The sequence below is a fragment of the Penicillium oxalicum genome, chromosome V (genome assembly GCF_001723175.1).
Source record: "Penicillium oxalicum strain HP7-1 chromosome V, whole genome shotgun sequence".
Taxonomy (NCBI): domain Eukaryota; kingdom Fungi; phylum Ascomycota; class Eurotiomycetes; order Eurotiales; family Aspergillaceae; genus Penicillium; species Penicillium oxalicum.
In genome coordinates, this window is record NC_064654.1 from 2763780 (window position 1) to 2788835 (window position 25056).

Sequence of the window (25056 nt, forward strand, 5' to 3'; positions counted from 1 at the left end):
ATAGCAAAGCTTTCAGAAAAGTTGTAATCATGAATGAAAAAGGTATCCATAGTCTGAACCAGGACTTAAGTACCTGGATTGCTCTGCATTATTGAGCCTTTGCAAGATTAGCAGACCAACCTCATTTTGTGCGTCGACTGTCGGATCTTGAACGTACGACCTGGTACTCATAGCGTCGTGGTTCTAACGGGATTCGTACACGCCGGAATATGAGGCCTGACGGGAGTTCCTAGCAGCAAGGTGCTTGCAAAGCTCCACTAAGGATAGAATCACAAGTTGTCTCGTAACTTCCCTTTCCGCAGTTTGAGGACAAGATAGTGCCTGCATCGAGGACGTCATCCATTGTAGTATACTATCTCATCTTACTATTAGGTTCTGTGCGAACCGAACTCCACTAGCGTCGGTGTTACCAGAGGCTGAACAAAAGCTTCACCTGATGACGTGCCTGGGGGATACATGGATACCAGTTGCGGAAGCTGTGCACGTTAGTCATTCATACCGAAGGTCCATGTCTACATACCGAGCATGTAATGAATATAGGCTCTGCCAAAAACAATGAGAATGGAAGAGATCAACCTAAATGAAAAATGACATCTCTATTCAAGAATTGAGTTGTGATTTCTTTTCATTGGGTTGCTCGAGGAATACAGATATGTTCAACTATGGAAACAGATGACGCCGAGCCAAATGCGATCCTGGGGCAAGTGTGTCTTGTCCCCTCCCCATCAACCACCCGCCATGCAAAGAGACAAGTAGGGAAAATGAAAATGAATGGTGACTTTAAATGACAAGCCACTTCTCAGTGACGTCTTTGGCCGTAGACGCATCGCCACCAAGGGCGTAGAGACATTGTAGAGCGAACGCAGCTTCTCGAGAAAAATCCTCAACAAAGCCTTGGCTGTGAGGAACTGGTGACTCGTGGGCTTCAGCCATCTGAATATCGCCGTCGTCATTGACGTCACTGGTACTTTGCGAAGCATGTTGCTGAATCTGTTTACTAAGTTGAAGCACCCGATGGTAGCCTTCGATGGCCAAGTGAGAGAGATTGAGGCCATGCCACGCACGTGCAAAATTGAACTCGATCTCTTGAAGCTCCTGGAGCGAAGCACCACGCTTTCCGCGAACACGGCGGTATTCGTGCAGAAATGACAGGCCTTGCATGATGAGATAATGGCGATTGTCACACTGGCGCTTTTGCGAATGATGAATATAGCACAAGGCAATAGACAGCAGGACCACTGGGTTCTGGTCGTCGAGGGCGTAGGCACGGAAGAAGTAGTTCAGAGCCGGATAGAAACTGTTTCCAGAATAGAGGATATGGCCATAGAGTACCAGCAAGGCAATGTCGAGCTCGTACGCGGGCACGTCATGTCCATTCTCGTCCTTCGTGGAAAGAGCAGCCCGTTCTCTCCAGACAGATTGTCGTGGTGCTTTAGGTTTACCTTCTGCATCCGGTAGTGTAAAGTCCATGGCCTTGATCTGACGGAGCATGAACTTCATGCTCGGGGAAGAATTGAACAGTGACTTCCGGGGATTGCCCGCGAGGTGACCGAGCATTGAGAAAAGACGATATGTATCCGTCACGAACTGGTACTCTTTCACAAACCATCGAGCCTCGGTTGTGAGGACATCCTCATCCTGCGCACGAAGTGCACACGCTGGAGAGCGTTAGCTATGGGAGCACACGATGATCCCATGGGTTGACTCGCGACTTACTGAACCAGCAAACATGGATCATGCGGGACTTGCGTTTGTCGTGGAACCAAACACTAGCAGTGGCAGCGCTCTCCAGAGCCTCGTAAGCATCAATCGGTTCGCCCTGTTCAGTGGCGAGGAGCGAATATTGGAGAAACAGGTCAAGCCAAGCGTCAAACGATATGCCATGATATTCTGTCGGTATTGCCCCCTGCAGAGGTTCTTGTTCGTCGACACCAGCTGACCCTTTCGTGATCAGTTCATCCGCCATCCGAAAAAGAAAAAAAGAGCATGTTCATTCGAATCTTACCTCTCGACTTCTGTAAACGTCCTGCTATCTCCTCCATCTCGGTCAAGAAAGTGTTCTCTTTGGATCCGTTGCCTCGGCGTGATGTCTGGCTGACGTAACCTGAGAATTCAGTTGTACGCGCCATCGGATAGAAGATGCGATTCGAACGAAACTCGCGCAGTAAGACATCTGCAATGTCAAGCCAGTCCTCAATTGCATCCAGATTCCCTTCCTTGACTTTGGGTTCCAACTGCTGCAATGTGGTGTAGAGGAATGTGATATCATCCGTACGGCCGCCTTCTCCAGGGAGTTGGGCACCCTCGGTCTCAGCCTGCACAGTGGGCTTGGGGGCAAGCGGTCTGAAGGTAACTGGACCAGACCTCCGAAACTCAGCAGCGAGCTGTTCCAGCCGGGCGTCCTTTCTCCTCCTTCGGGTCCTGGTCTCTTGTCGACTGAGCAGGACGGCTTCGTTGACGTACTTGTAGGCCTGGTCCGGCATGCCCAGACTGTCGTATAGTTTCGCAAGCTGTGCGCGAGACTCGATATTACTTGAATCGTGATCAGCAACGGTGAGATAGCAACTTTCGGCATCCTCGACTTTTCCCAATTGCATGCAACAGTCGGCCATCGCGAGAAAAAAGCCAACATCAGCATGCTCTGATGTGTGTTGGATGGGTTCGTAAAAGCGGAGCGCTTCTTCAAGTAAACCAAGCTCTTTCAGGGCATCGGCCACCTCTCTAAAGAGATCGCCGTAGTCGAAAATCCGTGCTCCTTCCGAAGTATCATCTGGATTCAAATACTCCAGGTGATGCTGGAAGATTGTTAGTCTGTGTGGCGCTGAGGATGCTTGCGGGGAAACACGTTCAAATGGACTCACCATGGCTTCATTATAGTACTTGTCGCCCATTTTAAGTCGAAACACACCCATCTTGACACGGAGTTCCAATGGCAATCCAAGTCCATAGCTGTCTCGCGGCCAGTGACCAGGCACGTACCCATCCGTTTTGATACGACGAGGAGAGTCTTGCGAATCCCACTCTCGATCATCATCCTCAAAGTCGGCCCACATAATGTCATCTTTCCGACCTAAGATCCACCTCGAAAGTGATTTGAGGTGGTAGAGCCCTTCCCTGGGTCGATTGACATATCCGAAAAGCTCGGCATAGATATTAATATCAGACCATGAGAAGTCTTGGACACGATCCGGATCAAGAGTCAAAAAATGGTTCACACTTTTGGACCAATGGACAATGGCGCGCTCGACGTCATTCAAATCAATGAAGATCTCGGCGATGTGTCGCAGGGCTCGTATGCTGTACGGCCTTTCGTGCAAGATCCGCTCGTACTCGCCGGCAGCTTTGCCGTTGTGTCCTAGTTCTCGATAGAGGGCTGCCCTTTGAAAGCGCACGTTGTAGTTTCTCGGTTGAATGTCCACAATGCGACTATAGCAATAGATCACGTCGTTCAAAACGCTTCCTCGACTTTCTCCCGCACGATCCAGCAGGAGACGCGCTACCTTCATCCACACCGTAGGGTCCTTGGGTCGAGTATGCGCACCGTTCCAAAGTGCCTGCAAGGCTCGTACTTTGTCTCCTCTGGCCAGCCAAATCTCTGACAGGAGCGAGTGCGCCGGGAACATTTCAGGGTTGATCTGAATCGCCTGGTTCACATACTCGTGCGCTCGGTCGTAATCGCCATCAATGAAGGCAGACGTAGCCTCGGAATGATAAATCTTGAATTCTGGACCTGGATCCAGCGGCTTGCGCGGCCCTCGTTTTACACCTTTCCTGCCGCGAGCACCATAGCGAGCAAATCGTCCCCCACCCCGGCGACGATGACGCGCTGCAACCGAGTCATCAGAACCCTCATCTTCAGAGTCGTCATCCTCATCGCTGTGGGTAAATACTCAGCATTTGATCGGGATCGCCTTCATAGTAAGCGAAAAGGAGAGCTCTTTCTGGTCAGTTGTCATACCTGTCGCTTTCACTTCCCGATTGCTCATATTCAGAATCATCGTCGTCCATTTCATCGACATAGCCCGTCTGGTGAGCTATTTGACTATCGTCAAATTCGTCCTCACTCTCCAAGGCGTAGCCATCCACCAGTCCAGGGTCTCCGGACCCGGCCGAAAACGAGTCTTGGTACAATCGAGGATCGATCGCGGGTACACCATAATTGGCTTGGGCCAAGGCAGCCTCATCCTCTCGCCACGGATATTGGATGGATTCATCGATATCCGGATATGTGTATAACTGTTCTCCAGGAGAGGAATAATCCACAGGTGAACCCGGATCCGCCATCGTCAAAAGGCCTGGCCGACCGGGCAGATCATCCGAGCTCTAGGAGCAAGTGAACGATTTTCACGGGAATGCGGCAATGCCGTTACAAGAAATGCAAGATGAGTTGGATCCTGCAGTCACGGCAGCTGTGGCGGTTTGAGAACGTAGCTCGATTCCCGAAATGTCTCTGATGGACCACAATGCATGCAAAGCTAGTCTGAGAATAGCAAGAGCCCGGCCTAGACCGTAGACTCGCGGGCGGCACCAGTCTTCTCTCTCTCCTCTTTTTGCGTATTGGGATGTTTCAGCCTTCCATTCAGGCACCGCGGCCTTGCTTATTCATACCCAGTCCCAGGCAGCTCCCGACCAGGTGGAGGCTGCAATCTGGCCGAGGAACTACTGGGGAGATTTCAAAGAGAAGAGGGAGTGGAAGGACACAATTCCACTCAGAGTCAATGTGGTGATTTCTCTGGAGTTGTATATCAATCAAGAGCGTCTCAAACTGGAGAAATAGATCCTGTTCTTGTTCTTGTTTGGGATCTCACGTCGATTTTCATTCCCGGAGGTTGCGTTCCAGAACCCCGTGACCCTGAAACCAGAAGAAAAAAAAAGCCTCTGGTGCCCTTTTCCACCCTGATCCAACCCGACCCAACCCAACCCAATCCTCCCCTTCCACCTCTCTCGACTTCTCGACCTCTCCTCCTCCCCCCTTCTCCTTTTCCTTCCCCCCCCCCTCCAAATCCGATACTTTCCTTTTCCCGCCTTCTTTGGAGACAGGTTTGGCCGGCTGTGTTTGACACACTATTGCCTCCTGGTCCCTGACTTTCCTTCGTTCCAGTCTAGCTGAACGCCAACAACCACCCCCACCTAATAATCGGAGCCATCTACTTTTGGCTTCCTCCCTCCACCTCCCCCCCCAAAAAAACTATCGAGTTACAGCCCACTGGCCTGGTCTGTGCTTACCCGACTGTGGTCGTCTAGAATCGAGGATAAGGCTTCTTTTTTGCGGTTGTCTACGACCCTCGTGTGAATTTGCACGCCTGGTTTTGTCGGGTTCTTTGGTTCTATTCTAGTACGCAAACTCAGCAGGTGCTGCCGGTGTTTTGCAGTAATCATCTCCAAGATCACAGAGAAAAAAAACCACTTCATCACCAGACCGGGATCATCGATTTGTCTCAGCGGCTCACGCGCTTCTTCGACTGTCACCGGGAACCATGGCCAACCATATGATCGGTAACCGCAACAGTACTCCGGAGGCCGCTCCGAATGCCTCCCTGCGACCTCCCTCGTCAGCCCGCAATCTCGGATCTCACCAGCTGCGGGCTTCCGCTGACATGTCTGGGTTCCCCTCGCCGTTGTCCTCTCGCAGCATGCGTCCGGCCTCGGAAGTGTTCTTCAACCAGCAGACTCAAGGGCAGACTCCAGCCGAGGAAGCTTTGGACCGTGCTGCTCAGCAGTGGCTGGCGGATATCGACCAATATGAGACCACTTTGGAAGAGATGGCCGCCGCCACCCTTGACCAAGATTTCAAGGACGAACTCAGTGCCATCGAGCAATGGTTCCGCGTCTTGAGTGAGGCGGAGCGGACGGCGGCTCTATACGCGTTGCTGCAACAGACAACTCAGGTGCAGATCCGATTCTTCATCCAGGTGCTCCAACAAATGTCTCAAAGCCATCCCATGTCTGGTCTTCTGTCCCCAGCCAACTTTGGTGAAAAAGGTTGGTGTGCCCCCCCCCACCCCAAAAAACATACGACATTTTCTGCAGGGAAGGTCTCTTCCATGACATAACTAACACGCTGCCTTGTGATCAAACAGATGCCATGTCTAGCCGCTTGAGCGATGCCATGTCGAAACTCAATATCGACAACACCTCACGGAATTCCATGGGCCGGCCCCCACCTTCTCCTGGCGCGAAGCGCAACTCCGGCCTGGATTCCAGTACTATCAACGCCATGTTCCCCGACGCTGCGGCGGCTATCGCCAAGAAGAAGGCCGAGTTTACGCAGCAGACCGGAAACGCGCCCCCATCAAACCGGAACAGTGCTGTTTACGGAGACCGGACTTCGTTCGTTGCTCCCACCATTTCCGCCCCGGACAACAGTTCGGACAGCCTGGGGCAAGCCCCCGCCTCGCCGTGGGCTCAACGTGGCGGAATCTCAGATGCTCAGCCTCCCATTGCGCGCCCCAAGTCGTCTTCGGGACAACAGCCCATGGGTCAATTCAGCCAGTCGGGCATGCGTTCTCCTATGCCCCAGACGGCCAATGTGCCGGCGCCAGAGATCGAACCTCCCTTGCTTTCGCCATACAACGTCGGCAACCACAGCTGGGCATCGATGACCAACACTCCCATGACAGCCACCTTTGGGCATCAGGTCAATGGGCCTAACAGCCAAGCTGATATGGTTGCCAACGCCACCGCGATGAAGCTTGCTGCCTTGTCCACTGTCAACAACCGGATCGCACTGGACGATGCTCGGAAGTACCGCCGAGCTCGTTCCAACGATGGACAGGGTAAAAACGCGGTCAACAATCCAACCATTGCCCAGAGCTTGCACAGCCCTGGGCTGCACGGCTCGATGGCCAGTCAGCTGTTGAATGCTCAGCAGCTGGCGGCTCTACAGGCCCAACAGCAAGCTGCGATGGCGGGGCGACGATCGCGACCCACGTCTCCCGGTGTGGCCATGCAGGTGGGTGGTGGTCTCGGAGCGATGAACTTCACTTCTCCTCAGAACAATGGCTTCCTCGCGGCCTATGACCCCAACAACCCCTTGATGGGCAACGCATTGGGCTCCCTGGGCATGGGTCAGTTCGGACTTGGTGGTGAAGGCTATCTTTCCGACCACTCCGAAGTCACCCGTGGGCGATCACCGCGGGGTCGTCGTGGTAGCTCCAAGCCCCCAGAGGATCCCACCGATCCCGCTCTTTTGAAGGATATCCCCAGCTGGCTGCGATCCCTTCGGCTACACAAGTACACGGACAACCTGAAGGACCTGAAGTGGACTGAGCTAGTCGAACTTGACGACAAGGCCCTGGAGGAGCGTGGCGTCAACGCACTGGGTGCGCGAAACAAGATGCTCAAGGTAAGTGCTCTTTGACGCTCGAGATGCGATGTTCTCGGCTTGAAGATGTTTTCGAAAGAGAGAGGCACTAACGTCCTATTCTTTGGCAGGTCTTTGATCAGGTCCGTGAGGCTCGTGCAGATGGCAAGCTCGACAATCTTTCATGATCGATACTGTGGTGAATCTGTTTGAGGCCTGGTGCCGGAATTTGGTCTGCGATCTTTTTCCTGCGTGCCCGCTCCCAATATTGACACCTGAAATTTTCCACTTCCCCACCCCGACTCAGCGGTCGCATGTAATTGGCACTTCCCCTTGCATTCGATCATATTATTTGTTTGTAAACGGTCTTTTTCTCTTTCCCCTCTCTTTTTCTCCCTCACATTACATTTTGTCTTTACTTTCGTCTCTTATTTCTCTTTCCTCCTTCCCTCTAGTCATTTCACACCGATCTGTGATCTTTTTGTTTACCCTAATGCGATGGATATGGAACTTGGCATGTACTAAACGCAGTGATGTCTTTCAAGAAACGGTCTCATGAGGAAGGAACATTCTGGGGCTACTGAACATTGTGACAATTGGCTGGGGATCATCGTAGATATGAACAAGAAATCCTCTTTTCTCTTCCCTCTGGGTGTGCACCCATTGAACGTACTGTTTTTTTTCCGAGGGCGTAGCTTGTCTTTTTGTTCTGATCGAGTGCCCGTCTCTGAGCTGTTCTCGGACATGCTATTGCAAGAGGTGGTTTTCTGGCAGTGACACGAGTGAGCCCGTGGTATCTCTTTACTCTGACAACAGCAGCAGCGTTCGTGTCCCCACAGACAGTCGACCTCCGAGCCCAGCACGTGGTCCGTGCGCAGATCAGCAATCTGCCCGGCGGATTTGGGGAATCTCCGAGCCTCGACTCGTTCAACCTTGTCCCAACCCCTCTTGCGCTCTGCAGTTTTCGTTTGGTGAATCTCGCCCAGAGTCAAACGTTCGGATTTCTTTCCACCCTTGGCACTGACTCCAGTCTCGTTCGTACGGAATCGACTCACCTGCGAAATCGACCTTGCCTCCCCTTCCCCTTTTCGGGGTGTACACTCGCCCTCTTCCATCCCGATCACCACGATCAAGATCCAGTGAACCAAGACGATCTCCTCTCAGCGCAGCACCCTCAACAGCACTCGTGATAAAAGTCATCAATTGCGCAAACATGGCCCCGACCAAGGCAGAGCTCTCCCTGCTCATCAATCCCCTCGTTCCCGAGGCTGTGCAGCACAATAACCGCGTATGTGTAGTCGTCTTTGTCCATCCACGCCCGTCAACCCTCCAATCTCCCACGCTCTCACGCACATCCACATTCCCCAGACACACTCCCTGTCCTCTCGCAATTCTACACGCAGGCTAATTTTCGCCTTGGATCTTCTCTCACCCAAACAGGTCCTATCATCGCTCCATTCCCTCACAGCGTTCCTCCTTGGCCTCTCGGCCGGAATCCTGGCTCTCCAATCCACCGCCGGCTTTGCATTCTACTTTGCCGGCACGGTGCTGGTATCCGCGCTCTTCCACGTGATGATTCTGAAGCGCTCCTCCGGCGCCGGAGCAGGCGCTTATTTCCCCGGGAGCAGCGGGGGCGAGATCGAGGGACAGGTCAGCATGGAAGGCACTGCGGTGCGCTTGCAAAAGGGCGGCAAGAAGGGTGGATATATCTTGCGTCGGGGCGGCTGGAGGGATGTCTGGTTCGGTGGTGGTGTGTTGAGTGAAGCGTTGAGTGGGTTTGTGTTGGGTTGGGCGGGTGTTGGTGGTGTTTTGAGGTAGGGCGATTCTTCTCGTACTCCTTCAGCGCTGCGTCCACTCTCGATGGCAGAATCGGTTGATCGGTTGATCGATTGGTGGAGGAGCACCCAAAAGGAGGGGGGCTCGCCGGGATTGAGTCATTCTTCGATTTCGTTATGATTTCCATCGCGGGTCCTCTTGCTAGCCCGGGGCTTTCCACTTTCTCTTCCATCCCGCCTCAAGTTCGGAAGAGCTCGTCCTGACGGGTGATGTGCGGTGAATATATCCGGCGGCTTTCCCCGGTGATCGTTCAAGGTGCTCCCACTCCTGGTTACGAGGGGCTGAAAGGGTCCGTTTCTTACTACTGCACTTGAATATGTCGATCAAATTAAAAGCCTTCTCCATCCATGTCTTAGGTTCATAAGCCCCCCTCCCTTCCTAGCCAAGTACCTATCAAGATGAGAATATTCTTGTGCAAAGCCGGTTCCACATTTCGGAGGGAGGGGGGGGGAGAGAGAGAAAGAGAGAGACAGATCTGGTTGTAGATATCGGCATCAATCGGCCGACGTTGCAAGCCAAATAGAGACGAGCTGTGGACTGTCGCATCCAGTCTATCGGCGTTAAAAAGGTAAAATTGCAAAATTTCCAAATGACAAGTGATCTTGAGTTACGAGAGAAATTCAAAAACACAGAAACAAAAATAAAGGCCAGAATGTTGTTAGTCGGATGGAATAAAATCCAATGAGAATTGGTCAATGAAATCTTTCAACTCGAGGGTATCCCTATATAGCAAATTGCATGGGCAATCGCCCTGATGCTCTAAAAAACACAATGAGAAAAAATGCCAATGCACCGGAAACCAGAGATTGGCGTGTAAAATGCGTCAACGACTGGAGTAGATAATGCTTCCGAAGCATAGCGGACAATCCAAGAAGACCAAAGTAGGTCTGCCACATAGACAGCCCAACCATCAAAGCCCGCAGACGACCAGAAAAGCACCATAAAAACATTCCAAAATCTTTCAAAAATCCAAATCCTGAAAAACGCTCACAAATAGTAACCGCCCATGACGCCGGGTCAGAAATAGTGAAAATGTCGTAAAATGAAGACTGGGAAAAGAATAGGGACAGAGAACACCAAGACCAAGTCAGCCCGAATACCCGCAGAAAATGAATCATCCGAACACTTGTCCACAAATAGACAGTGGGGGTTGAATCAGAATACAACAGCATCCAAATGATGGGTTGGTCGGGCTGTGGAACTCCAATCCAGGGAACACGACACCATACATGAGAGCGACGCCAGCCAATGCACGCAAGGAGGAGGTGGGATAAGAGGCATTCAGCAGGCCCATTCAGACATGCGGGATCTCGTTGGATGAGTTGGCTACCGCACTTTGAAGAGCGCTCGTCAGGTCAATGTGGAAGAAAGGCCTGTTCATGCCCTGCACGATAGCGACCTTGCGGCGGGTGTTGTTGTACGCTTTGCTCGTCGTCAAGTCGCGTGACAACTTATCCTCGTGAATCGAATGAGTGGTGGCGGAGCCTTCTTCGGTCGATGAGGTCTCGATGCCGTGCCTCTCAATCTCCGTGGCTAACTGCTCCTTTTGACCAGACTCGACGTCCTTGGGGTACTGCAATTCACGCTGGTTATTCATCATCTCCGCGTGGGCGGCCGCCGATGAGCTTCCCTCGATCTCAGCCACGCTGAAGATGGGTTTCCACCGGTGGAACCCGTTGCTGGAAGTTGGCGTGGGGAAGCCAAACCCGGCAGCGGAGAGTGCGCGTTTCGTCCAGCGATTGTTGATGTGAGCAAAATGCCACTGCACGCTGCGGGGAGAGGCGTACAGGTCGAGCTGGTTTCGCACGTCAATCAGATTCTGAATGGAGGTCACGTCCACATTGTTGACCGATGAAAAGTCCAGGATCACAGCCTGCAGGAGTGGGCGCGAATCTTGGCTTTCCTCTTCCTGGCCGCGTCGGGGACCGGGGTCATTCCATGGACGGTCGCCGGGTTTACGGAACGCGGCAGGGTTCGTGCGACGAGTGTGCTGGAAGATCGTCTGCACCAAGTAGTCGGTGTAGTGGTTGGCATTCGGGTAATTGAAGCCCTCGGAGAATCGATAGATGAAGATGCCGGGGTGAGGCTGCTCGATCTCAATATCCGGGTTGGACCCGTCGGCGTGGTTGACAGGCAGGAAGATCGATCGATGAGCGTGGTCCTCATCATTGGACGAGGTACGGTTGGCACCGAGGGAGCCATACTTGCCGTCTCCGTCGAGAAGATGATCGCCCACGACGGAATGAACCTTGACCTTGCCCAGGAACTGACCCTGGGCTTTGGCCAAGCGAAACAGTAGCACCGCCAAGGATACGACCATGGTGCAATAGATACCAATCTCGATCGAGGTGAAGATGGTGACAATGACTCCAATGAAGAAGATGATGACATCCAGCGGGGCGACGCGCCAGAACTGGTAGACCGTGTTGGGGGGAGTGATCAGATCACCCACGGCGTGGATGATGACCCCGGCGAGGGAAGCACGAGGGATGTAGAAGAAGAGGGCCGGGAGGGCGTAGATGGCGAGAAGAACCACCACGGCGGTGATCACGCCGGCCAGCGGGGTCCTAACACCGGCCTTGGACTTGATCGCCGTGCGCGAGAAGGATCCGGTCGCGGGGTAGGCACCCAGGAAGGGGCCGAGCAAGTTACTGACACCGATCGCCACGAATTCTTGGGAAGGGTTGATGGTGTAGTTGTTCACGCGGCCAAAGGACTTGGAGATGGCAATGTGCTCGATCAGAAGCACGATCACCGCGGCGGGAAGCTGTCCGGCAAAAGCTCCGATGACGTCCGCATTCATCTTCGGCACGGCCGCGTGTTGGAATCCTCGAGGTACATGGCCCAAAAGACCAAAGGCGGGGTGGTCCTTGCGGTGGAGGTTCACCGCCGCACTGATCATGGTGTAGAACAAAATCACAAATACCGTACGCAGAGTAGAGATGAAGAACCAAGTCTTTGCGCGATGGGGCTGCTTCTTCGCCGCGTATGTGCACGCAGATCGGATAATGTACAGCATGGCACAGGCCGTGATTCCCATGGCAGCATCCAGCGAGGAGCTGGGAAGTGCCTTGAGGGTATCGATGACCGTTCGGTAAGTGGCACCACGGGTGTTGACTTTGGTGGTTTGACCCAGCAAGGTGGTGACCTGACCCACACAAATGTTAATGGCAGAGCCAGTCATGAAGGCAGAGATGGCGGGCAGAGGGATGAAATCGACAATGAATCCGAGTCTGACGAGACCCAGGAAGCACACGATCCCACCCAAGATCACTGCCAGCGTCGATGCCACCTCATGAGCGGGAACGTCGGGGAATTTTTCCGCCACATCAAGGACAATTGTACCCGTCAGAGTGGACATGACGGCAACCGGCTGGAGGTAGGGAGAATGGAGTCAGTCATCTTCAATACGGAACAATCATGGGACAGTCCGTCTGGAAAGGGGAAGGGGTTGATACGCACTCCGATGGTGATATCCTTGGAAGTGGCAAAGAACCAGTAGAGCAGAACCCCCATGAAGGATGAGTACAGACCAAACTCGACGGGTAACGCCGCCAGTTTGGCGTATGCCATTCCTTGGGGGACCACAACAGCACCGACCGTGATTCCTGGTAGAATGTTCATGAGCATGCGATCTTCTCCAGACTTGGTGAGGCAGGGGCATGGGGGAGAGGTCGCTTACCAGCAACTAGATCGCCGAGCAACCACTGCACATTGTACCGGCCGATCCATTGTAAGAAGGGAAACAAGCTGATGATATAATGCAGCACCTGCTGCCCGGTGGGAGTGATTTCATGAAGCCATTCAAGAGTCGTGGGCTCGGGTTCATTATATGAATAGGTATCGACGGTGCCGACAGAGAACGTCGACTCGCCACGAGTGACGGGATCTGCTGAAGCCCCTAAGGGATCCCGATAGGCGACTTTGATTCCCAGACCCTTGGCCAGGAGTCGGCCCAATTTGTTGGCCGAGCCCTCGTCTGACATGTCGATGGAGATTGTAGTCGTTGGCCTTGGATCCTCGTGGTGTACCAGAACGGATAAAGGTCTTTTGATCGACAAGGACGAGCACCTGTCAGCAGGAGTTGGATATATCAAGTGGATATCAAGAATCCGGTACACGAGCGTCCAAGTGGCCGCGATGCAGGTGTCTCTCCAATCACGGAAGATTTGGTGATCAAATTGGGGGCGAGACTGAAAGATTCACGGTGATGAGGGCAGTATATGAGCAATTCCAGCAGCAATGGCGAGGAGGAAGTCAATAATCACGAGCTGAACATGGCAGCCAGGCCGTTCAGTAATAGATTTGAAAAAAGAGTCAGAAGAAAAAGCAACGAAAACGACCAAGGGCGCAATAATACCCGCGATAGTCCTTCCAGTGGACTGGAGGGTGGACAGTGGAGGCGTTGTGCGTGATTCAGCAGCCGATGGCGTAATATCTAAACTCCCGCGTCTGACTTGGCGCGGAACTCTTCGACACAGTTCTGAGGCCCGTCCGTTGGCTGGATGCAATTATGTTTGATAATTGCTTCTGCCGGGGGCTGAAGGGATGTCGATAGTCACAATCAAGGTGGGAGAAAGAAAAATATTAACAGAGGAACAGGCGAGGGCGGCTCGCTGAATTAATTCATAGAAATTGAAACAAGCAGCCATGACCACTTGGAAACAGCCCCCGGGGGGGGAGGAGGAAGAGGCAAGGCCCACTGATAGACGGGAGGTCAAGGGCCGACCACCGTTGACGGCCATAGGGGGGGGGGGGGGGACCCATGGGCTCCGATAGACTCGAGAATTTTTTTTCCTTGGACGCTGGAGAAAGAGTGGTGGCCGTGGACTGGACGGGTCTGGAAAGAGTGGCAGGGCGGACACAGATTGGAAGCGATGGAGGTTGATGACGATGAAGCGTGGGGTCTGGTTTCCACACTGGGGCGCGGACAGCTCGGCCCTACGTATCAAACCTGCAGTGGTCGAGATGAATGCAGAGAGTTTTCTTTTTTCTAGTGGAGGGATCCTCCGAGGCTACCGAGACCATACGAGCCGGGACGTCGAGGATCATGCCTGGTGACTGCGATCTGATAGCCTCCGCATCTGGTCATGCACAGTTTCAACGACCCGTTTCTCTCGTTGGGTCGGATCACGGGTTGACGGCCTTGCGACCCCCATGACTAGCTATCGCAGACTAGTGACTCCGGTCACGCTGGTGGACAGGTCGTAAATGCAAGCGATTCTCTTTTTCATTTTCATTTTTGGTCCCTCCGTGAAGGACCGACCCCGTCTGAATGGGGGCCAATGGAGATCTGGTAAAGTGCAACATGTTGGAATGCCGTGACACCTGGTGTCCTGCTCCCGCTTTCAGGGCGGAAAGACCAGCAACGTGGAGCGGGAAGATCACACAATCCCCGCCAAGAGTGGCCCAAGGAGGCCATCGCGTCGGTATGACGAATCAGGCCACGCAGCAGCCCCATTTGAGATCAGCACATGTGGGGCCGGGAACACCAATCATCATGTCCTGCGATGGTGAAATCTGCCGTGCAGATGGTGAAAGAACCTTAATAAGCTCAGGTCGAGAAGGATCCAAGTCGCCTGCTGACCTTAATTGCTGATTTGGGGGGGAAATAAAAACAACAATTGCGGCCATCCTGTCGATTGCTCCTCATGATGAAGCTTTCTGCGAGCTTATTCCAAATCCCCCATTCTGGCCCGTGGGAGGCTGTTCGATGAATTGGTGAAATGGACCTACGATGGTTCGAACGCCGTCGGAGTGCAACTCCTTTGGGCTCTGGCACGTTTTCACTCCGACATGGCTAGATCACGTGCATCCATCCTTCATCGTTCCGGCGTGGTGAGAAGCAGGAATGTCAACCATGTATTCAAAAAAAAAAGGAAAGAAAGAAAAGAAAAGAAAGGTACAGTGCATCAGATCCTTGGTCCACTACGGTCGATACTTTGGAATCTTGGCACGTAGACTGGACTTTGTCGGAGACGATATTCATCACAAACGGTGTAGGGGCGGACGGACCTACCAGCTCACCTTGACTGCCCAGAACTCGTTCCATGGCAAGAGAATTCTTCCCTCTATGGGCAGCTTCTTCCTTTCTGGGGTGACGAGACTGTCGTGGATGGCCAGACAGCCACCGCGCACGGGCGTCCGGTCAAACCGCAAGTTCCCGGTTCGCGGCACTCTTCGCTTCTCTCAGTCCATCTGGACACTTGGCAGGGGCGCCTGCCTGGTTGGTAAGCTTGCCATTGTGGATCATCAAGCCTCCAGCCAGATGCGATGGACAAAAGTGCGGGTCCCCCTTTGGTGCTGGGCGGGATACATTATCGTGTCGGACAGTAGATGCTGTCCTGACTTGAGGAAGGAGTTGATGAGGCCAGACTCGATCGAGGTGACTACATCACAGGTTCGAGCTTTCTTTGTTGGACCGCCTTGTATTCCGGTCATCGCAACACATAGATGGGACATTTACCCCTCCAATCACGGTTGATCTACATTGAGCCATGAACGCACGTTCTCGTCAAACGCTCTCGCCTCGAGGTGAACGATTCCACTTCTGCCCTTGGCACTCAGTCTGAATTATCACAATGACAACATAGAGTGATCTCGTCCTGCACACGTCGGATCTTGGCTCGTCCAGCTTTTCAGAGCATTGTCTGTGTGCTCTACCCTACTGGATCGCTGGATCCGTCCCGTAAAGATCTGGAAACTATTGTGCACGACCCTCGAGTTGATCATGCAACTTGCGCTTGCTGGGAGATGGTCTTTGCTTGGCTTCCTGGGTTTCCCCGACCTAGGTGTTGATCTCGATCTCATTCAACGCTCGAGGCTGCAGGAATTGCCTGTTTCTTTCTCTTTTCTTGTCTTCTCCTCTACTTTCTTCTGAAACACAGAGCTCTACTATGCCTTTCGGACCTTGAGACATGAGAAGCTTTTTTTTTTAGGAAAACAGCGGTGATGTGAAAAACAAGTTTGAGGATTGAATCAAAGGTCTTGGTCGGACGGGACTAATTATGGAAGGGTTCAACTTATTTCTGTGGAACTCTAGCACAATGATCACCCCAGCATCATACCTTACTTTTTTTTAGAATAGAATTCCTTGGAAGAAACTGATTCTTACTTATCTACGACACAGAAGCCGCATTATGCAGAACCGCCAACTGGCTCACAGTCGGAATATGGATACATCCACCTACCCTGCAGGGACGGGGCTGGAAAGCAATTTCCGATCATGGCGATCCATACATAGATGGGGACTGAACGTCCATCAAGCTGCCGGGATTAAGAGAAGGTGGCGGTAGCCTTGTGAAAGAAAATTTGACCCAAGACGGTTCGGATACTCGCCTCTATAGAGCCTCTTTCGTCGAATCTGCATCGATCGTGGGAGAAGTGGCTTAAGAATTGACGATGCGTTGCCGAGGTATAAGCAATTGGAAGCTTGAGGGAGAGGGCTTTAGTAGTACTTGTGTAGGCTATTCCCATAAGAACATTCCTTAAAGACCACTACATGCCACCCGGATTCCATTTCCGCCTGTTTGAAGCTCAATGCCTGTTTAAGGTCTCATTGGCAATGGCCTTTCTGCGGCTCCCGTGGTGAACCGAGAGTTATCTCTACCTATAAATTGATGGTACTTGGGCGTCTATGGATCAACACAAGATGCCATTGGAGACTAAGCTCTTCATGTAATGTGGAAGACCGTACGAATGACCTAGGCAAGATAGACCTGTGCTACACAACATTACCCAGGTCCGACCCGCCCTAGGGGTGCTAATATGCATAGAGAATCCAAAACATGTCGGGGTAATCGTTTTTCAAAGTAGCAAAAGTAAACTTGTTGGCCATGTGAAAATGACCATACTCTTTTTGAACAGAATAGTCTCGCAACCTAATTCTGCAAGTACCGACACCCTCGACCTCGATCCATGCTTCCTAGAAGGATCGAATGGAGTCATTCGTTCTCAAATCGACCATCACCCCCTCCAAAAGGCTCCCTTTCCCACCGCTCGGCAGAAAAAAAAAAGCAACCAGACGCAACCCCACATTCTGTCAAGAAGCACGTCAGGAAAGCTGCACCAGCAACGAAAAGAACGGCTCTTAATGATACCAAGATGAGCACCATCACGCGCATGTCCCCGTTGGATCTGCTGGATCTCAACCTGACGAATCTGGACCCTCTCACTGAGAACTATGACCTGGGCTTTTATCTCAATTATCTCACCAAGTGGCCATCATTGTTTAGTACGGTGAAGGACCGCGACGCGGGCGTCGTTGGGTACAGTGCGTTACCCTCCCCTCATTGGAAAAACTTCTCTCTTTTCTCTTCATGGGTGTCAAGAAAATTGTGACTTGCTGACTTGGCCCCCTTTTTTGTTTTTGTTTTCTTCTCGTCTGGTAGTCATGGGCAAGGTGGAAGAACAACACCCTTCAATGAAGCATTCAGAGCACTACACGCCGTGGCACGGTCACATCACCGTGTTGACTGTGGCGCCGGCCTGGCGTCGGCTCGGATACGCGAGTCGATTGACCGAGCAGCTTGAGCAGGGATCTGATATCAATAACGCCTGGTTTGTGGACTTGTATGTTCGAGCGGGCAACAAAGTTGCGGTGGATATGTACAAGGGCATGGGGTAAGTTTGCACTAAAATCAGCGTGCGCCAGCGAGATAGAGGACAGTCCGAAGAGAGGGGAAGGAGAGAGGGAAAAGGAGAGAAGGATTGAACTTTGGCTAATTTCTTTCCCCTGCTTCGTGGTGACAGATACTCGGTCTTCCGACGAGTCGTGAGCTACTACAGCGATGATCCATCAGGGGTCTCCGAAACCGGGGAGGATGCATTTGATATGCGGAAACCCTGCAGTCGGGATAAAAAATTGGAACACGTGCGCGACAAGGGCGAGGAGTTCCTCGTGCATCCCGAGGATGTGTCATAGTTCGCTGGCCCACGAGGAGCAGTGGACCTTGTGGGAGATTGTAGTACTTGGTACGGAACCCTTGCATCGAGAGCGGGTGGTGCCGTGGCTAGAAGCGTTCTTTGGCTGTTCACACCGCGGACCGCATTTGTATCAGACTTGATGAATAATGACAATTGTATTTTCCTATGTACACCAACACGCATTCTGTTTTGACTGCTCAGCAGTGATCGCCCCAGTGGTCGAGTGAATGCCAGTTGCCAGTGGAGCTTGACAATATTTTCAACGAGCCGTTTTGCATCATGACCCGGGTCTGAAGCTTTTTCTGACCAGCCACATCATGGACACTGGGTCTTGTTCCTTTTTTGTTCTTTTTTACTGAAGCCTTGCGTGGCCATACGAATGCCGACGCATCAAGCGATCGAGGCTCCGCGGGACCAAGCTGCATTCTTTGGAGCGAGTCAAGATCCACATGGGCCTCTATCGAACTAGCGATTTGGGCTTTCGGGGCAGCTGCACCCTCAAGGATGTGATTCCATATTGATGTCGCCGCAGTCTGATTTTGAAATGTGCACTGCTAGGGAGTTCGTAACTCAGGGACGTCGTTCTTCAGGCCTTTTTGAGGAGCGTTGGACCTGATCGAACGAATCTCAAAGTTGCCATGAGTCCTGCCGATGTGACCAGGCAGCACGCGGTAAAGAGCTGAACGCCAAGATATTCATGCGTGGTGGACATGATGGCACCGCCGATAGGCGTACCAATCAGCAGTCCAATGGAGGTGACGGCAAATACCATCCCCAGACGAGTTCCGAGATCGCGAATATCGGGCGTCATGCTGGCCATGACGACCGGAGGGAGAGACACAAATCCGCCGGAAAAGAAACCATACAGAACGGCAAGGGCAATGATACCGCCGAAGCTGTGCACACCGATCCAGGCAAAAGCCAAGGCCGCGGTGATGGTTACGGCGGGCGTCAGCATGTTGAGCGGACCCAGATGATCGGCGACGAAATTGGGTCCGATCCGACCAAATGTTGAGCCGGCATTCAAGATGGAGAGCAGATAGAAGCCCAGCTGCTTGCCCACGATGCCCGTGTCGATCGCATAAGACTGCACATAGAAGAGGAAGTTGTAGAATCCCAGGAAGCCAATGAACATGGCCCCGACAAATAAACAGTACGAGGGTTCCTTGAAGGCGGACAGCTGATAAAGCTTCCGCTTGTCCTTGGGTGGGAAGCGAATACGCATGATGCTGATGGAGATCATGATGCTTCCAAAGCAGAGAAAGCCAACTGCCCGCGTTGCCCAGGCGAACCCAACGCTCTTCTGTAACTGATTGAACATGATCGGGTAGACCACGCCGCCGATGCTGCTGCCGCTGGCCGCAAGACCGTTTGCAAATCCTCTCTTGGCACGAAAGTACTGGGGTAGGATCGCCACCGAGGGTACAAAGAGACACCCAGCTCCGATGCCCACGCAGAATCCCTGCGCGAGAATCAAATGCCAATATTGGGAGGAAATGCTGGTCATCATGAAACCGAAAGGAAGGAGGACATTGGCGAAACAGAGCAAGCCACGAAAGTATCCAGCATCGAAGAGAGGGCCGGTGATGACTCCGATTAACATCAGAAGGAACGACTGCAGCGACCCTATCCAGGCGATCGTCGACGACGAAGTACCGGCCAGCAGGGTTTGTTCATAGTACGTTTGGTACGCTCCCCAAGTGTTGATGACCCCCCTGAATAATTCCACATATTAGCAGGGACTTGACTTGTTCTTTCTCTTCTTCGTCTTCTTCTTGTTCTGAGCGTCTGCGTTTTTTCCATCTTCCGCAGGCAATGGCAGTGACACCATGAGGCAGAAAAGATTTCCAACATACCAGGAATTGAAGAAGAGAAAAAAGGACCCCAGGACCTGCAGCCACGAGAAGAGACCAGTGTCGTAGGTCACTTCTTCGACTTCCTTTTCTCTGGGAGAAGTCGATCCTGAAGAGGGTGGTGTTTCTTCATCGCAAACTTTCTCTGCGCCAGCAGAGCCTTTCTGCTCGATATCTATGTGAGTCGAATCCATTTGGCATACAATGCGAGTCTCGAAGAGCCAGCGGCGGATACTCTGTTGGAATAAGAGTCACTCACGAGTGGATCGCAATCGACGTCTTGCTGGCTGTCTGGGATTAAAATAAAGAGGAAAAAGAAAAGTATTTTATGAACCTATGAGTCAAAGATCATGCCTCTATGGAAGGGAGAAAAAAGAAGGACCAAAAAAAGACCCGTCTCAGACTAATGGCTACGACAACGAACAGCTTAGCCCCCTCCATCTGTACTCAGCATTATAAATGTCGGGTCTGCCCCAACAAGCGGGCAAGCGGGGGGGGGGGGGGGGGGGCGACTGAGGAAACGGCGCTTCTTCCTCTTCTTCGAGGAGCTCCTGGACGCCGAAAGGCGGCAGGTCCCGATTTCATGAGGTTGTTAAGCCCGTTCAGGCCCACCAGCATCCACACGATTCTCCAATCGAGCGGACTTTGGATCTTGGAGGTGCGAGAGTCCAAACCCAATGCGAACAAATCATCAATGCACTGTCGCTGGACCCCAAAGTCGGAGACCAGCGGTGGGATCTTGGAGTGGAGTGTAGGGCCAATGAACGAGGTCGAGAGCTGTGCCGAATCTGCCGATTATCCAGATGAACGGAGACGGAGACGGAGACGGAGACTCGTGCACTCATTTGTCCCCGTGGCAGAAGCACCGTTGCAACACCCGCACTTGTCCTCCTCCGGAAAAGTCACCTGAATTCCATGACCTACGAGAGGTTGCAGGGAAGATAAGCTGCTATCATACCTCCGGTTTAAAATCGAGTCTGGGGCGAGACTGTCGAGTGATATCTGGACTGCAGGCATGGAGCGAGGTGGAAGTTCTTCGATTCTTCACCGTCGACGCTCTCCTCCACCGAGTGAAGCAACGCTCGATTCACGTGTTCTGGCAAGCGCTAGCGGCCAGGACGGGAATCCGGACCGCTTTGTCAATGATCGCCTCGGTCGACTCTTTTGGGGTCATCGTGAAAATTCTCAGTGATAGGAAGAAGTATGCAATTGACACTAACCAGAGATCTGAGGTCCCTTCCTTAATCTATCCCAGCCTCTGCACCGGCTCAGCGACATCACGTCTGAATTCCCATTGAGAGTAAGCATGGTCCATGGGTCTCTACAGAAATACGGCAGCGAATTGGTGTTGCAGAGTTTGGAAAAAGCCGTCATCATTATAGTTTTTTTTTTCTCTGTGATAGATCTTATGTGTGGCCGTGGCCATTGCAGTCGTTACCTTGATTTTGTCTCGATCTGGGCCACGGTCTCTATGGACACCCAAACACCAAACGCTATGCTGAATCTACCCGAAAGCAGAGTGAAAGTTTCACAAGAAAACAAAAAAAAGAGGTTCCGAAGAAGTCGACTGTCAACAGTCTAAAGAAGCTCCGCGCAGGACCAGTCCTCGTACCTGGGAAGTGAGTCAGTGAAGGTGGTCTACGGATGTCTCAAGTCGAGCAGGCCATACCATCCATCAGGCAGATACCGGCGCACGATCAGAGGAATCTTTTTCTGGTTCAACTCTTTCATGGCAATCTGCAGAGGGTCGGTCTCGCCTTCGAGGTCGACAAGCACGGGCGCATTCATACTAGAATCCGAGATTTATCAGTCTCGCGAGCTCCCCACTCATCGGGTCGCACAGCAGCGGTGGACACCGCAATCGCCATCAAACGCACCTGATCTGCAGGGCCCGGGTGCCGAGGACACGCGCACGCTCGTACTTGGTCAAGTATGGGGTGGTTGTGCGCTGGTCAGTCGGGACCTTTTTCTCTCGCGACTGCTCCATCACTTTGCCCGAGTAGCCAGCATTGGGATCGCCGGACACCACGACGTTCTCCCCGTTGACGGCCGGCTCATAGGATCCGCCCTCGACACCATCGTCGCCCTCAAGACCCTCGTGGTCGATGAAGTCTTCGGGCTCATTTTCGTCAAAGACTTCCTCCTGAGGCTCGTAGTCGTAGCTGTGAAGTAATCACGTTAGACAATGCACCCCCCTCAAGGCCTCTCCGAGGCTGGCGAGTGTTCCCCGACGCCTAGAGGGTTTCTTTCTCCAGGTCATCGGCACTCTGCGACGGTAGGGTAGCTTACTTCTCCTCAGCATCGTTGTCACCGCCGTAGTCCGACATCTTGTCCGATAAGGTGTGAAATTCGAAGTGCCTGCGACAATGAAACTCCCTGCGCGCAATCCGCAAAGTTCGTGTTGCGCAACGCAGAGCTCGCAGAAAATCTTCCTGACACTAGTCCGCTCTCGGATTCACCGCCTGATAAGTGCGGCAGAATGATTTTATTTTCCAGCAGCGACGGGGAAATTGTACGAGACGTCTTTCTTTTTGTTCCCATCAGCGAATGGCTTTCGATTTGGGAGGGGTATTCAGACATGGCGCTGAAACGGAAGATTTCTGCTGGAGAGCTTTCACCTTCCAAGCGACGACAGCAATCCCTCATCAACCACGATGGTAGGAGCAAATGCCGAAACAAGGTGGATCAGATGGACTCGTCCGATTGCTAACTCACCACAGATCCTATCCATGAAGAGGTACATTCCGATGTCGATTACTCGGAATATGGCACACCAGCTTGATCAGTGACGATGTGAATGATACACCCGCAACACCAGTCTCTACGACTTCTTCACGATATCCATCTGAGCTGAAGACTCACCGCTGCCCGTTCGAAGGATGTTCGAAGCATTCAATCGCCCAGCTCGATTACAGGAACATATTCGATCTCACAACAATGAGCGAGTCTTTCATTGTTCGTTTGAAGGCTGTGACAAATCGTTTCTACGTGCCTCTCACCTTCAACATCACGTCAAAAGTGCACACACTGGAGTACGAGACTATGTCTGCGATCGCCCGGGCTGTGGAAAGAGTTTCGTGACGGGATCCCGTCTTCGCCGTCACCTTGCAGCACATGATGGCCGAGACAAATTTCGCTGTACCGATACCCTCCCTGTGAGGAAACATTCCGGAAGCATTCAACCTTACAAAAACACATCATCACGGTGCATTTGCACCAGAAACCATTTCCCTGCACCCATGTCGATGAAGCGACGGGGCAACAATGTCAAATGGCATTCGACACTGCCGGCAATCTTCGTGCACATACGAGCCGAGTCCACACCGAGAAGCGATTCAGCTGCACGGAGTGTTTGGAGCGCCTACAGGAGCAGCACACGGATCTGAATCCCGAGAATGTCACTGAGCAGTCCATCACATTTCCTTCGTACGCTCTTCTGCAGGCTCACATTCGGACTGTTCATCCCCCCAAGTGTCCGAAGTGCCCCATCACTTGCTCCACGTCGCGGGAATTGCGTCGCCACCTTGAAGTCGCTCATGCGACGTCCCGTTGGAAGAGCGAAAGGTTTTCAAATGCACCGTTGATGGGTGTGACCGAAGCTTCACCAAGAAGGGGAATTTGACAGTACATATTCGAACCTTCCACGAAGGTGAAAAGCGATTTGCCTGTGGCGAGACCGATCTTTCTACCTCCAAGAAAGTGGCCGGCTGGGACGGCCAGGGCTGTGGCAAGCGTTACGGGACAAAGCTTGCTCTCGAAGAGCACATTCGCACATCTCATCTGGGTTTCAAGAACTCCAAAGCAGAGCGGCGAGAACGCCTCGGGTTGACGGACAAGCCGGGCAACACTCGTCAGGTCTCCACTCTGGCCGCACTCACCGGTCAGGGCTACGCAGAAGAGACGGGCCGCCGTATTCCCTGTTTCTACGAGACCTGTGAGCATCGATTCCACCGTGACTATGACCTGTGGGTGCACATGTCTGCTCGACACGGCTGCTCCGAGGATCAAGTGCAAGCCTTTTTCATGCAGCGAGCGCTCCTGTCGGACAATGCTGGTCCGGGGGGAAATTCGCTTGGGATCTATGGCCTCGAATTTGATCAGGGCTTCTCAGGCACGGCACATACATCGCTCCCCACGGAGTCGCATCATCCGCTGGATGCGGAGATGCTGGTGCATTCCGAATTTACCTACAAGGCCGACGATCATATGGAGGCGTTGACTGCAAATCACAGCGGAATGGACGTTGAAGACCAAGTTCCGACTTTTTCCTACGGAGGGCAGTGAGCTTGGCTAGAGGAAGCACCGATTGGCGATTATTTCGGGGGTTTTTGATCTCAATTTTTCTGTCCACGTGGGCACTTTTACGACCTGACGACCCTATCTGTGTATGCATTAGCGATCATTGAGACTTTCTTGTTTTACCATTTGGAAAATTTTTGTCATCTATCTATCGTGCTTGTTTAGCCGTAGAGCGGACCATATACGTTGACCGAGCCGACTATCGCGCTCTGGTATGTTAGACTCATGAATTCTGCTCCCCCCCCCCCCCCCCTTCTATAGATTTTTCAAGATACCTTTCCTCTCCAGATTGACAGAACACTGACTGGATAGCGAGAGTGGAGTGGCATTCCGGCATCTTGCATCCCAGCAAAAGGGAAAACAATCCTATACTCTCGAGACGTGCATTCGGACTTTATCTTCTGTCCCTTGACAAATGGATGCTCCTGAGCAGAGGCGTCCACCTGCGAATCAGTTGAAACAAAGGCGTCGTGCACAATTCCGGTATGCGGACTAGAGCCCTCGAGAACACAGATCGAGTGAGATGTCAGGCAATTGATCAACTTTGAGTTCATCATGCATAGCCACCTGCACATGTTGACATTATAAATCACGGGCCACTGATCAGCTCCATTGATCGCCCTCGTAGCTTTGGGTCTGACAGTCCGAGGCGGGGAAGGACCCGTTTATCCTCGGTAGAAGACTTTTGGGGGGGGGGGGGGAGAGAGGAGATTGTGATAGCCGACGGAGAGATTCTGGCGGCCTGGCCATTCGCCATTAGTACGCCACCCAAACCACCGAATTAGCCGACGTGGAGACCAAAAGTAAATTCAAGTCATCTTGAGACTGGAGATGTACTTT

General features: G+C 52.5%; 9 protein-coding genes across 9 annotated transcripts; 5 read left to right on the forward strand and 4 right to left on the reverse strand.

Moving 5' to 3' along the window:
* Positions 1 to 780: 780 nt before the first annotated feature.
* POX_e06979 (uncharacterized protein) lies at positions 781 to 4284 on the reverse strand (the record flags this gene model as incomplete). Its single annotated transcript, XM_050115791.1, has 5 exons — positions 781 to 1658; positions 1717 to 1941; positions 2006 to 2795; positions 2862 to 3876; positions 3959 to 4284. The coding sequence occupies 5 exons, from the start codon at positions 4282 to 4284 to the stop codon at positions 781 to 783; spliced, it is 3234 nt and encodes a 1077-aa protein (XP_049968251.1).
* A 1193-nt stretch (positions 4285 to 5477) lies between these two features.
* Positions 5478 to 7491, forward strand: POX_e06980 (Protein vts1; the record flags this gene model as incomplete). The annotated part of the gene is made up of 3 exons (XM_050115792.1): positions 5478 to 5982; positions 6081 to 7345; positions 7435 to 7491. 3 exons carry the CDS (start codon positions 5478 to 5480, stop codon positions 7489 to 7491), a joined length of 1827 nt encoding a protein of 608 aa, XP_049968252.1.
* Positions 7492 to 8516: 1025 nt separating this feature from the next.
* Positions 8517 to 9121, forward strand: POX_e06981 (uncharacterized protein; the record flags this gene model as incomplete). Its single annotated transcript, XM_050115793.1, has 2 exons — positions 8517 to 8591; positions 8672 to 9121. The coding sequence occupies 2 exons, from the start codon at positions 8517 to 8519 to the stop codon at positions 9119 to 9121; spliced, it is 525 nt and encodes a 174-aa protein (XP_049968253.1).
* A 1312-nt stretch (positions 9122 to 10433) lies between these two features.
* On the reverse strand, positions 10434 to 13125 carry POX_e06982 (Sulfate permease 2; the record flags this gene model as incomplete). Its single annotated transcript, XM_050115794.1, has 3 exons — positions 10434 to 12512; positions 12602 to 12747; positions 12822 to 13125. 3 exons carry the CDS (start codon positions 13123 to 13125, stop codon positions 10434 to 10436), a joined length of 2529 nt encoding a protein of 842 aa, XP_049968254.1.
* A 1810-nt stretch (positions 13126 to 14935) lies between these two features.
* On the forward strand, positions 14936 to 15100 carry POX_e06983 (uncharacterized protein; the record flags this gene model as incomplete). The annotated part of the gene is made up of 1 exon (XM_050115795.1): positions 14936 to 15100. The coding sequence occupies one exon, from the start codon at positions 14936 to 14938 to the stop codon at positions 15098 to 15100; it is 165 nt and encodes a 54-aa protein (XP_049968255.1).
* Positions 15101 to 17242: 2142 nt separating this feature from the next.
* POX_e06984 (N-terminal acetyltransferase B complex catalytic subunit naa20) lies at positions 17243 to 18062 on the forward strand (the record flags this gene model as incomplete). Its single annotated transcript, XM_050115796.1, has 3 exons — positions 17243 to 17411; positions 17530 to 17761; positions 17891 to 18062. The coding sequence occupies 3 exons, from the start codon at positions 17243 to 17245 to the stop codon at positions 18060 to 18062; spliced, it is 573 nt and encodes a 190-aa protein (XP_049968256.1).
* Positions 18063 to 18650: 588 nt separating this feature from the next.
* On the reverse strand, positions 18651 to 20111 carry POX_e06985 (MFS-type transporter dbaD; the record flags this gene model as incomplete). The annotated part of the gene is made up of 2 exons (XM_050115797.1): positions 18651 to 19779; positions 19921 to 20111. 2 exons carry the CDS (start codon positions 20109 to 20111, stop codon positions 18651 to 18653), a joined length of 1320 nt encoding a protein of 439 aa, XP_049968257.1.
* A 1384-nt stretch (positions 20112 to 21495) lies between these two features.
* Positions 21496 to 22244, reverse strand: POX_e06986 (DNA-directed RNA polymerases I, II, and III subunit; the record flags this gene model as incomplete). Its single annotated transcript, XM_050115798.1, has 4 exons — positions 21496 to 21529; positions 21587 to 21706; positions 21795 to 22079; positions 22207 to 22244. The coding sequence occupies 4 exons, from the start codon at positions 22242 to 22244 to the stop codon at positions 21496 to 21498; spliced, it is 477 nt and encodes a 158-aa protein (XP_049968258.1).
* Positions 22245 to 23188: 944 nt separating this feature from the next.
* POX_e06987 (uncharacterized protein) lies at positions 23189 to 24201 on the forward strand (the record flags this gene model as incomplete). The annotated part of the gene is made up of 2 exons (XM_050115799.1): positions 23189 to 23504; positions 23567 to 24201. The coding sequence occupies 2 exons, from the start codon at positions 23189 to 23191 to the stop codon at positions 24199 to 24201; spliced, it is 951 nt and encodes a 316-aa protein (XP_049968259.1).
* Between the last annotated feature and the right edge of the window lie 855 nt (positions 24202 to 25056).